This window comes from Punica granatum, chromosome 4 (genome assembly GCF_007655135.1).
Source record: "Punica granatum isolate Tunisia-2019 chromosome 4, ASM765513v2, whole genome shotgun sequence".
NCBI lineage: Eukaryota > Viridiplantae > Streptophyta > Magnoliopsida > Myrtales > Lythraceae > Punica > Punica granatum.
The window spans coordinates 12,461,097-12,474,570 of record NC_045130.1 but is presented as its reverse complement, the minus strand read 5'-3'; the positions used below and the strand labels follow the sequence as shown (position 1 = coordinate 12,474,570).

Sequence of the window (13,474 nt, the reverse complement as noted above, 5' to 3'; positions counted from 1 at the left end):
TTCTATATATCTCTAGGGTTTATTTCGCAATTTCATGTTTCTTTTTTTGGTAATTTACTCATGAAAGACGAACATGCAAGTTTGTATGGTCTTTACGTATTTTGTGAGATTGTTGCCTATGATAAATTGTGGCTGAATTAGAGAGTTTATATTATATGTAAAATAAAATTTTAATTAAAAAGATCAAATTAATTAAGAAGCCGAATGTGAAGAATTGATTTGATTTTCACATGGTGTGAACGAAATAAAAATCCTTATACATATCTATATCAGAAAATCATTAAATCAAAGACAAAATAGTCAAATCAAAGACAGAAAATCGTCAACTCACATTTTCATCCATCTCTCTGCCTCTGTTTTCCCTCTACGTTCTTTTAGTACTCTTCGTCCCTTTTGTTCAGAAAAAGAAAAACTATTGCGCCAATACTTTTCCGTGTAATTAGTTCTTTCAACTTTTATTATTCCTTTATTTTGATTCCTATTAAAAAAACTTACTAGATAGAGTATATATATAGCTATTCCCTTTTCATATCGATGGTACAGAGTTTAATTCTAACTAAAAATAAGTCGATTATATTAACATAGATTGGTTCAAACAGTTCCACACCTGTTTCGTTTAAGCAAGGTCTTAAACTCTCGTAAATGCAAAAGATCTATGCTGTGAGAACTTTACCTCTTAGTGGGTCGACTCGACTCGACTGGATTAATCGGGTTTCGAATACCAGGGTTTTTAAAAAAAAAATCGGTTATAGTTAAATTTACAAAATTTGTGTATATACGTCTAGTATTTTATGTGTGTGTGTATATATATATATATATGTACATTATAATTTCGTCCATCGTAAATTATACCCGAGTAGCTCATATATTACATCATTAAAGGTTTGGAACTTTGGATTCTGAAATGATAGTGGTGGTGAAGCGTTTGAGACGTCGATGTGAGTTGTAAGTGTAATTCTGGTGAATTGGAATATTGGTAGAGTGGTATAAAGAATACATATGAAAAGGGCTAATACGTAAAATTTAAAAAAAAAAAAAAGAGTACTACCTTTGCTCAAATTCTCAATTCTTACACGATATTTCAAAAATAGCACAAAAAGGCATGACATTTTATTTTAGTCTCAAATCTAGTACATCATTAAATATTCTGTCAATTCTAACAATATTGGTTGACTAGGCATTAACGGTGCTACGTGTCGCCATATTATTCGATGAGTGGACCTCAAATTATTTTATTTAATAAATAATAATTCTGAAATTTTTTTTTTAAAAAAAAAGGGAGGCGAATGGTCGACTGAAGACAAAGGGAGGAGGCGGTCCGGCAATGGTGGCCCCAATCACGCCGCTGACCCCGATTGGGGGGTGGTGGCCACAATCAAGGCCACTATTGCAGGAATCGAAGAAGACTCGAAATTGGAGCTCCTTCGATTGCGGCCACCACCCCCCTCCCCCACTCCCCAAATAGGGGTCAGTGGCAACCCTTGTGATGGCCACCGACCCCAATTTGGGGGTGGTGGCCCTAATCGAGGCCACCATCTCCGGCCTCCTTCCTCCTTAGCTTCCTCCCAACCCTCCTCCTACCCCCCTCCCTTTTCTTTTTCTTAAATTTTCAGCATTATTTTTATTAAATAAAAAACATGAGTTTCACTCATTGAATAATATGATGACGGGTGACACCGTTAATGTCTAGTTAGCCAATACCGCTAGAATTGACGAACTATTTAACGGCGTGCTAGATTTAACACTAAAGTCATATATTTTTATGTTATTTCCAAAAGATTGTACAATAAACCAATATGGATTGATGCAAGAGATTTATCGCTTGTTTTTCTTAAGCAATATCTCGGATGCAAGCCTTGTGAATGGAAAAAATTCATATGGTGAGAGCTTTACCCTTTTAGTGGATCGAGCCGGCTCGAACTGGATTAATCATGGCCCTTTGGGCTTCTGGATATACTAGAGTACACACACGAAAAAATTGGAAAAGGTCATTCAATAACAGCCTCATTGATCTGTTGATCTATCTATCTATCTATTCGTTATAAGTAAAGCCAAAACATTTCGAATATTTTGCTGGAGAATACATTTTTTTAATATTATGCAAGTAAACTTTGCCATATTTACTTAATGATAAGTTTTATTTAGTTATGACATAAGTCTTACGTAGCTATAAAGCAAGTACGAGATAAGTCCAATTTGAATTCTAAAACTACAATAGAAAATTTGATCCAATAAGATTCAAACTTATATGTTGATATAAAAAATTTTAGCAAAGAAGTATTATTTATGGATCCCAATTGAATTGCAACTATTAGAAATACAATGATCCTTGAATGTGAGCAATAACCTTGTCTAATTTTCTTATATAACACATATTAAATAAATAAATAAATAAAGATTCCCTTGTATGCACGGATTACTCCACTAATATAAATATTAAATTATATATGTTAATTAATAAAGGGGAAAAAAGGTCGAATTCCCATCAGAAAAGAAAATTGATAATAATTTTCCGCGTCCCAAAATCGACCGACAATCTTCCCCTGCAAGTTTTCTAGGATAGATGGAGGAACTGGTCGGGTCCTTAATTATGTGTATAGATAGAGTACTGACTGCCATAGCTTTCACTCGTCGGATATTACTCGAAAGAAATATACTATTAACATCACGCCACAGCACTCGGAAGCTCAAGATGGCCCGTCAACAGCTCGCCCGCGGAGAAGGTACCGTGACCACAGTGGAAGTCGAAGAAGAGCTGCAGCAAATCGGAAGAATCAGGAGCGCTGATAGCGGCATCTTACTTCCCTATAAATTCATGTCCCTCCTGTAACAATATTGTGCGATCCATTTCTTCCAGAACATGGAGAGTAAATGTATCCTGTTTGTCCCAAAAAGAGGAAGCAAATGGTACACGAGCGACTTTACGCATATTCGTCACATTCCTCCAGCTTCCAATTGATGGCGCGGAAGAAATCGTTAAATTTGTAGCAATATAACATTAATGGTGCTAATATCACACACACGCAGAGTATACATTAATCACATATCTGTATTATTCGGCCAAAAAAACCACATATCTATATAATAATAATATAACTAGCCAATTCACCATCGCTTTGCGTAGAATTGTTATTTGTGATAATTTGTAGTTTATCATTTAATTTGATTAAATTTTATTAAGTTTATAATTTATCTATTGGTAACTTTCAAATTAATATTGAGTATAAAATATTTATTAAATGTAACATAGTAGACTACCTTTATTAAAATACTCAAATATCTAAATTTATATAATTTCTAAATAAATTAATATAATCTAATTAATAACCTCATTTTAATTAAAATTAAGGTAAATAATTAGATTTTTAGTTTCTAAAAAAACTTTTGAAGTTTTAATATCAAAATTATAAAAGCCACTTTGATTTTTAGATCTCACATCTTCTAAATAATAATAAATCAATCATAAATCTTAAAATTTTGAACTCAAAGAATTTTAATTTACATAGAACTTTAATTAAAATTATTTACTTTTTAATAATGAGACAATTTAATTTCAAAATGTATTTAGTTTTTCATGAAAATTAAAATGTTATTAATTTTCTAAAAAGCTCTTTACATTTTCAAGCAAATAATTAGTTGTGAAAAAATTATTTTGAGATTTAAATTAAATTTGTAAATAATTTCAGTCTAGTATACTTATAAGTTAAAATTCAAAATATTTTTCCTTAAGATAGTAAAGTATACAACTTTATATAATTTTAAAATTCACGATTTCGAATAATTAGTTTATTTCTAATTTTAATATGAAAATTTATGTTTATTTTGAGTTTTAACTTAATCTATAATTATTTCATTCTAATATACTAATTTAAAATTTGATATATTTTTATGTAATAAGATAGTAATAAAGTATATAAATTTTATGTTATTTTCAAAATTCATGATTTTTGAGTTTGTAAATCAATTTACTATAATATACTAAGTTTCTTTTTAATTATCATATTGAACATTCATGCCATTAAAATTATCTTATTCACAATAAGTATTAAATACATATTATTGATTAACGTGGGCAATTACAAACGAATGAGAATGCTCCATTTTGTCAAATATGTGTGGGTGGCGACCTCCGACGATTACTTCAGACTTTATATAATATTATATATAGATGACACATTCACTTAATCAGGGATGGATCGGGACTGAGATGGAAGTCGTCTCCCATTAATTTAAAATCTTAAGAAAACTTATACACTATATTTTAAAATTTAACAAAATTTCTTTTATTCATTTCCTTGAGAAAAAGAATATATTTGCCTCCCTCAGTCCAAATCTTGCATCCATTCCAGTGCTTAATTGATAAATCATAAAAAATCCTTGGTCTTAACCTTACCATGCAAGTTTTGCAGAAGGATTGGACAAATAAATATTTTCGCAAATTTTATGATACACTTTTTCTTAGACTTTTTGCCCAATCGCAGGCGAAGTGTTCCTGAATGAATAATGAAATGGATTACGTTTGGGCAGTTATAAATATCTATTAGCCTAATATTTGAAAACTGGGGGCATATCTTTGATGAGTATTTTCAATTTGTTCATCCAAATACCAGATATAACCTGTATGAGAAACTCATACGGGTGATCTATTAGCCTTATCTATGGCTAAGGGTCCTCTTGCGATAATTTACCACATCATATGGCATCTTGGGCGGAGGATCCTCGTGCAATATACCGTGAATTTCTTATAATGATTTTATCAATTTAGGAGTGCGGTCAAAGGTTGAATAAGTGATTTTCCACAATTTCTTAAGCGGAAATAGTATTTTCTAGAAAAATTCAAAACCAAATTGGGTCATTGCAAACATGAGCAGGTCAATAAGTGTCTATGAAAATTGCTTACATTTATTCTCTCTATTTTAAGTACTTCGGCAATTTTAACTTATGGAGTGTTTGATTTTTGAGTTGAGATTTTAACTAAATTCAACTCAATTTTGGGAAATAAAAAAAGATTAAAAAAATAATTATTATAAATATTGAAAAATATATGAATGTGTGAGAATATATATGTATGTATATATAGATATAAAGTAAATATGAAATTTATTATTAAAAAATTAATTATAAAAATAACTAGATTAAAAATATGAGTAAAATATTATTATTTAAAGAAAAAATAAATCAATAATGATTGTAATGTTGAATTTGTGAAAGAATAGAGTTGAGTTGAGTATAATAAAATTTTAATTCTAAAATCAAACAAGCCATAATAGTATCTTTAATATAAAATTAACACGTATTTTTCAGCAATTCTAGTTCCGCATACCAACAACAGCCGAAATTCGATTTCTCCATAAAGAATAAAAAGGCAAACTGAAAACTCCAACTTCCAAGTGGGCCATTCTATGGGCTTGAATTGTCTGACCCGGATCTGATTATTATTCATAGACCGTCCTGTCAGAACGACAACTTGTGCATCGATTCTCCCGCGCCGGATCAAACTCCATAGTCCATAATCAATGTCGATTAGTCCCAGCGCGAATTCATCACGATGATACGTAAGAATCCGCACCTTGATTCCTGCTCGATAAGTTCCGACTTCATGTTGCGGTCCATTAGGAGTACTAAATTTAATTGTATTCTGGTAAGGCCAGGAGTCTATAAACTTACTTTTTTTTTTTTGGTAAGTAAACTCAGGGATCCATTTCTCTACTAGAATATAATGAGAAGGCAACAGCTAATTAAGAAGATTAGGAATTTTCAAAGAGATTCTTTCGTCTCCTTTTTTTCGATGGAAAAAAAAAATAGGATTCTTTCGTCTCTTTTTGTCATACGTAAGAAAGATTCCAATGGCTTCATCTTTGACTTCATAGGCATCAACAGCCTCTGATTTCAAGTCTCAATTATTAATCACTTTGGCATCGTCCGACAAGGAAGGAACCGACGGGGAGGCTCTCTCTGTAAGTCCGGATTCGCTTGGTGTCTTTCTTCTTGTCACCATCGACCTGATAGGAAAAGGAACCGGTCGAGTTCATGCTATGAAATGAGAGTGGGGGAGGAGGACAGAGAAATATACAACAGCGGGGAGGGAGTGAAGTGAAATCTTGGCCCCGCGTTGTCGATGGCGGCTGCCACTAACTCGTTAACGCAGTGCCCGCCTCTGGGATTCGGGGCCAAGTACTATCACGTGTCGGCGGACGGAGGGAGCTGTGTTAGGGACAGCAGCTTCTTCGGGGGGAAGCCCGTGCTGAACCAGGGAGTTGGGTACTCCGTGATTCTCGGGTTCGGGGCCTTCTTCGCCGTCTTCACCTCTTTCCTGGTTGGTACTTCGTATTTCTTCCGACTTCCTTTTGGCTTCGCCAGCGGTTTTATTCCGAGCAGTTGATGTAGTTGTCTCAAAGATAACGGTTTTCAATCATATCCATCCAGAAAAAGGCCTTACTGGAAAGCCGTCTGTACCATAATAAAACTGCAGAGCTGCTGAATCTTTTTTAATTTATTACCGTTTATTGTTCTGTGTTTCTTGAGATTCTCTGATTCCTGAAACCTTGGATCCGTTGATAGATAACGTGGCAGGATTTTTGTTAATTGATTCTGCTGATGATTTGTATGGGGGAGAGTTAATAATTGAGTATTCGAAATTCTCATTTGATCCACCTTCTTTGAGTATCAGTCCAACCGGATCATCTGCGGTTTGCATGACTGTGCAGATGATAAACGGACAGTCGGGATTGATCTGCACCAGAATGATTCTTCAATATTCTTTTTCTTGCATTCAAGAATTTTCCGTATTTTGAACATTTCTAGGCCCTTACATTGATGGTCGGGAACAAGCATTGCGACCTTCGATACAGTCAGTCATCATTTGAATCTGCCACTGATCTGAGATCTTGTCGCTTGAGAATTAACTACTGCGAATTTTCTGGAAATGGGTTTCCTAATAGACTAATCCTCAAAGGACACAGAGGAACATAGTCCCCGTCATTTAGGATTCTTCTTGACTTATACGAAAGAAAGTTTCTTCTTAAAATTGTTGGTCCAATTTCTGGGATGACACGACCAAAACAAGTACCTTACTTGCTGTAATCGTAAAACCTTTTGTTGATAAGGTTTGGCTAGAAAAACGTTATGTTGGGTCACGCCACACCTCGGAATGGTTCAACACAGCTGGAAGGAGTGTTAAGACAGGGCTCATTGCCAGTGTGATTGTATCGCAGGTGATATCTTTAACTTCAGAACCCCTGATTTTTTTTGCAGTTCGAGAAATATGTACCTTATAGTTATACTCTGCTGAATTAATTTGTATTTTTCATGGATGATGGCTCGTGCAGTGGACATGGGCGGCCACGATCTTGCAAAGCTCCAATGTTGCCTGGGAATATGGAGTTAGCGGACCCTTCTGGTACGCCAGCGGAGCCACGATTCAGGCAAGTTCACATATAATGTCGACCAATCCATGAGTTCATAAAATAAAAGACTAAACTGGCATATTAATTTTTGCAAATGCTAATGAAATTGAAATAGGTCCTCTTGTTCGGGATTATGGCCATAGAGATCAAAAGAAAGGCTCCTCATGCTCATACTGTATGCGAAATTGTAAAAGCACGGTATGTTACATACGACTCTGAATGGCTGTTTGAAGCTACAGGGACCATTCGTCCTAGTAAGCTTTTCCCTGTTTTTCATATTTCTCGTATCGAAAAAATGGAGAAAACAAGTGTTTCCATATTTTCCTCTTCTGCAAAGGTAAAGAAACTTAGGGAACAACAGGCTCAAACCATGACTAGTCGACTTTCTCTTTCAGATGGGGGACTCCGGCTCATATCGTCTTTTTGGTCTTCTGCTTCATGACGAATATAATTGTGACCGCTATGCTTCTCCTCGGTGGCTCTGCTGTCGTTAATGCTCTCACTGGGGTGAACATTTACGCCGCTAGCTTCTTGATCCCACTTGGGGTGATAATCTACACGCTAGCCGGTGGTCTGAAAGCCACCTTCTTGGCAAGCTACATACATTCTGTTATAGGTACTCGTATCTAACAATGAATGACTAAATTTGTATCTTTCCACGAAGTGGAAAACAAAAATTGGAAAACCGATAATCTTTTTTCCATGTCTTCTGGATCATAATATTATATCTTTATGTGAACTCAATACTAATTCTACGTTTTTGTTTCTCAGTGCATGTGGTTTTAGTCATCTTTGTGTACTTAGTATACACTGCTAGTTCTGAGCTCGGAAGTCCTAGCGTCGTATATAGGCGTCTTCTGGAGGTATCAAGCAGATCGAGGATATGCCAGGAGCCGATTTCCCATACGGGCCAATCTTGTGGTCCTGTGAGTGGCAACTACAAAGGGTCATACTTGACCATGTTGAGTTCTGGTGGGCTTGTTTTCGGAATCATCAATATTGTTGGGAACTTTGGCACAGTTTTTGTAGACAATGTAAGTTCTGTAATAGCAGTTGCTATGCAGTGCGTCTATCCTAAGTTTTGAGATTGGATTCTTCGTGTCAAATTACAAAAAACTGCACGATGCCTTCACTCGAAAGCTCCCAGTTCCTGATATTGTTAATCTGCAGGGATATTGGGTAAGTGCGATAGCTGCACGACCTTCGTCGACGCATAAGGGATACTTGTTGGGCGGACTTGTATGGTTTGCTGTTCCATTCTCTTTGGCGACCTCGCTTGGCCTTGGAGCTCTGGCCCTCGACTTACCAATTAATGCAAGTGAGGCGAGCCACGGCCTTGTCCCTCCAGCTACCGCAATTGCCCTGATGGGAAAATCGGGATCTGTATTACTCCTCACTATGCTCTTCATGTAAGACACTTCAGTACTAGCTCTTCTATTTCCTTCTAACCATAGGCTCGTCATGGCTGTAATTTACTGTAACGAACCACGGGATTCTTGTCAAACCAGGGCCGTGACTTCTGCCGGTTCCTCGGAGCTAATAGCAGTGTCCTCACTCTGCACATATGACATCTACCGAACTTACATTAACCCGAATGCAACAGGCAAGAAAATCCTGCTAGTCTCTAGGAGCATAATCCTTGGATTTGGGTGCTTCATGGGATTGTTAGCAGTAATCCTCAATAAGGCTGGAGTCTCGCTCGGGTGGATGTACCTCGCAATGGGAGTCATAATCGGCTCTGCAGTCCTTCCAATCGCATTCATGCTCCTGTGGAGGAAGGCGAACGCGTTTGGAGCAATTCTCGGGACGATTATTGGATGTCTCATTGGGATCATAACTTGGGTATCTGTTGCAAAAATTGAATACGGGCGAGTCAACCTGGAAACAACTGGTAGAAATGCTCCGATGCTCGCTGGCAACCTCGTGTCGATCCTCTTTGGAGGGGCTGTTCACGCCATTTGCAGTATGATTTGGCCACAGAACTACGATTGGGAGACCACAAAGGATATCACGACAGTTGAGAAGGTCCAGAGCGAGCTGCCGGCCGAGGAGTTCAAGGAGGAGAAGCTGGTGAAAGCCAAGGCTTGGATTGTTAAGTGGGGTATCGGGTTTACCCTCGTTATCGTGGTCGTGTGGCCTATCATGTCTCTTCCTGCAAGTAAGTCCCTTTCCGAGCCTCGGTTGGTATCATTTGGATCAATATGTGATATGAACAGCCAAATCTTATGGCCAATTTTAAGTATATTATCTTTCCTATTCTTGTTGCAGGGGAATTCAGTAGAGGGTACTTCACATTCTGGGCTGTCATCTCGATCGCATGGGGAACAGTAGGCTCCGCTGCGATCATCGCACTGCCTCTGATGGAGAGCTGGCAGACGATACGGAGCGTGTGCATCGGAATGTTCACCAATGACATGCTTATGGAGAAGATTGAGGAGATCAACCTCAAGCTGCATTCCATCGTCACTTCGATGCCTGAAGCCGAGAGGTTGTACCTTCTCCAGAAGGAGAAGATCAAGAAGATGGAGGCAGCCGAGCAACAAGTCCAACCCACACCCTAATTGCCCGTATGATCATGTTAAGAAAGTGTTAAAAGCCAGCGCAAAGTGATCAAAAGGTGTTAAAAGTCCGCGCAAAGAGAGTGACCGATGGCCCAGCTCATTTCGTGTGCTCAAAAGCATCCTGTTAAAGGGCTTTGTTGATTACAAGGGTGTCGCCAATCTGTACAACAGTTCCCATACACAATGTAAATGGAATAAATCACGTCTTTCCCTAGTATAACACAATGATTCTGGTGTATGTCTCTCGTGCTATAACTGATTGACCAGAACAAATTTCCCCAATGAAGAGATCAATTATGCGCGGGTCAATTATGCGCAGGTCGCGATACATGTTCATAGCTGAGGCATCAATTCATCTACAAAACCAAAAACACAGCCACATTCGCTTGGGCGCATCAAGCCATAAGCTGCATTCGTAGTGCAGCAGTAAATGTTCACAGACAACATCCTTGCATTGAATCTACTTTCAAAAGCACGTTTTTTAAAGGCTATATTAGCTACAAAGAAGCGGAAAGTCGAAAACCAGAGCAGCAAGAAAGAAGCGGAAAGTCCATGACAAAAGGCATAGCTGCTGATAAGATTAAGCGATGATTCCGGCAGATGGATATTTCAAGCATCACACACGAGAGTACATCGGTTTAAATTATTACATTCTACTTTCAAGTTCTGAAACATTAGAGGCCAGAGGGGCAAGAGAAATACGCAGCATGGAAACATCAAGCAGAGGCAGCAGCATCCTCCAGGAGCTGCTTCACCTTGGTGATGTAATCGCCCATTGCTTCCTCCTTCGATTTCCCTGCCAAATAACAAACACGGATTCAAATTATTCTCAGGAAGATACACAACCCCAGAACCATAACGCCCTTAACACCAGAATCTATAGCCGAATCCGCTTACCCTCAACGGCCTTCCAGGCATCCCACTTTGCTCGGTCCCTCATGTTGAACATTCCAGGGCGACCTGTTTATGAATTGTACATCGGTATCAGAATTGTACAGATCTTGAATATAGAAGTCAAAGTAAAGAAACAAAAGCATCATATGGTGGATGGTGAAGGATATACTGGTGTTGACGGGTCCGACAGTGGCCTGCTTGTACAGCCCGTAGAGGATGAGCTTGTTCTCGTTGGATGTGTTCTCAGGCAAGGTCATTGCCTTCTTGGCGTGCTCCTCGAACTCCTCCTGCCACAAGAAACGGTAAACCGGTGAGATCACACAGTTCCAGTACATCTCCTTCGAAAAACCCGAATTTGAACGACACCTAAGAATTTCAGTGGTGATGGAGACACTTTTTGGATTCGGCATGATCACGCCGATGAATGCAGCTAATGGCTTAGACTCGGCTGATTAAGCAGAGATGCATGCACCATCACGTATATGCTTCGGCAACATCAAGATTGCCGACCAAAATGGAGAAATTTGAGATGAAATTGATCGACAGAAGATGGAAATTCCGAGAAATTATTTCAGAAAGGGTGTCCATAGAGACCGATCAAGACATGAAGAATTGGTCAATCAAACACCATTTCATTCAACGAGCGAACAGTCAAGTACGGATCCAAATAATTATCGACAACTGGAGACAGCAGAAGTCAGATTCAGTCAACAATCAAGTAAGGATCCAAAATAATTATCGACAAATGGAGACAGAAGAAGTCAAATTCAGTCAAGCCTAAGACCATGCAAGAAGACGAATCAAGCGGAGAACTCCGTGCAACATTTGAAAGGAACGTCGATCAGCGCGACACGACATGACAGAGGAATGCTCGGATCGGTTGGGAAAGGAGGAGCAGAGAAACAGAGTAGAAGAAGAGGGAGAAGGGATCAGACCTGCAAACCCATTGCAATGGAAAGCTCTTCTCTCCCCTTCGCTTGCTGGCTTTGGCTGAGGAGATTCTTCTGCGTCGACGGCAAGTCCGAACCAGAACGGTAATGGCCGTTTAAAAGACAGAGACAGAGAGAGGGAGAGAGAGAGAAAGGCTTGTATTTTTCTTTTAATAAATATTCATTAGATATATGCTCTAGTCACCAAATACTTTCAATAATTTTTGCGAAAAAGCTTGTATGTTTTATTTGAATAAGATAAGAAAAAAATTGTGATATCGATTGCTCATGTTGTTGGCACTCCTTTCTCCAAAATTTCGTGATTCAATTTCTGTGAATAACTTGTATTAATCGGAGATCATTGAACTAATGGATATTAGGTAATGCATATCGAATAGAAAATATTGATTGCTCCCACTATCTTATTCGCTTTGGGACAGTCCTACATCGGGTAATTATTCGATAAATCCACCTTGCAATTTTTGAAATGATCCTACTTGTCAAATGACATGAGAAAAAAACCAGTAAGAACCAATAGGAACGTCTGTAAATAAAAGAACATGCAATAATAATAATCAGGCGAATATTCGATTATCATTTTGCTTAATCGTAGGTGAATTGATAATTTTTCAACTCAGGATAAACTCGATCCCATTAATTAATTTTTTATTGGTTTATTTCCCGTTTCTTTATATATCGGCTATGCTAGACTTTAGATCTAGATGCAGCACTAAGATATATTGAATTGAATTGAATTCCTGAATTTTCTCCCTTTTTTTTCCCTCTTAAATATAGCGATAGCCTATATTGAATTGACATTGCCATGTAGAATTTTAGGGAGCCAAGTAGCTAACAAAGGCAATAAAATTGGGAAAAGAAGGGGGCAAAAAAAAACCGTATCCATGGACAACCACACCGACCGACGATTATTTATGCGGATGCGATGGGTGTTGTTGAGCGACATTTAAGAATCACTCTTGATGTTTGGCTTGATTTGGACGGTTAATAAAATTGGGCCCTATCTAACTACTACATTGACACCGTGTGCACGGTAATACATCTGCCACCTTCAGCAAGTAAATGACTCTTTGATCGATGTGAATTAATTCAAGTGATTCAGTACATAATTCTCTTAATTAATGTCCCAAATTCTAATTTTGTGAATGGAGAAAGTCAACGATCGAGAGATATTTACTTTTTAGTTAATTAATTGAATTCAAACTAAATTAATCGAGACTCGTTCAATTTTCGCTTTTCGAATATTAGGATGCAAATTGAAAAACTCCTTCAACCTCCCCCTTGCCCTTCTTTCAAAAACATTTCAGAGGCAGCAATTGACGTGTCGGAAAGATCCAAGTTCCCAGTTGAGATTCACGTCATTTCCATGAATTTCGTGTTCCAACATAATTACATTGTATAAAAACATCAATTAAATTAAGGAAATAAATTAATAAATTAAAACTAATTTTAATTGTGACAATTTCTAATGATTATTGAAAACATATATTTTAAAATTTCTAATCATTTTCTTGGCGGGATTATCCATATCATTTTGTTAGTTATTAGAATTTCTATTTCATTGTGTTATATTCATGAACAATTCGTAATGTTTTTTTTATTTAATAAGAAAGCTTCATGAATGTAGTACAGTAAAATAGAAATCATAATGGTTAATAAAAAGGAT

General features: G+C 37.4%; 2 protein-coding genes across 2 annotated transcripts; one reads left to right on the top strand and one right to left on the bottom strand.

The window, feature by feature from the left end:
• Positions 1-5,880: 5,880 nt before the first annotated feature.
• LOC116204429 (urea-proton symporter DUR3) lies at positions 5,881-10,268 on the top strand. Its single transcript, XM_031536498.1, has 9 exons — positions 5,881-6,316; positions 7,107-7,214; positions 7,329-7,424; positions 7,522-7,604; positions 7,802-8,022; positions 8,178-8,440; positions 8,577-8,815; positions 8,915-9,564; positions 9,675-10,268. Exons 1-9 carry the CDS (start codon positions 6,119-6,121, stop codon positions 9,965-9,967), a joined length of 2,151 nt encoding a protein of 716 aa, XP_031392358.1. The 5' UTR covers positions 5,881-6,118; the 3' UTR covers positions 9,968-10,268.
• A 158-nt stretch (positions 10,269-10,426) lies between these two features.
• LOC116204430 (acyl-CoA-binding protein-like) lies at positions 10,427-11,953 on the bottom strand. The gene is made up of 4 exons (XM_031536499.1): positions 11,797-11,953; positions 11,031-11,148; positions 10,865-10,927; positions 10,427-10,763 (listed from the first exon to the last, which is right to left on the bottom strand). Exons 1-4 carry the CDS (start codon positions 11,806-11,808, stop codon positions 10,684-10,686), a joined length of 273 nt encoding a protein of 90 aa, XP_031392359.1. The 5' UTR covers positions 11,809-11,953; the 3' UTR covers positions 10,427-10,683.
• Between the last annotated feature and the right edge of the window lie 1,521 nt (positions 11,954-13,474).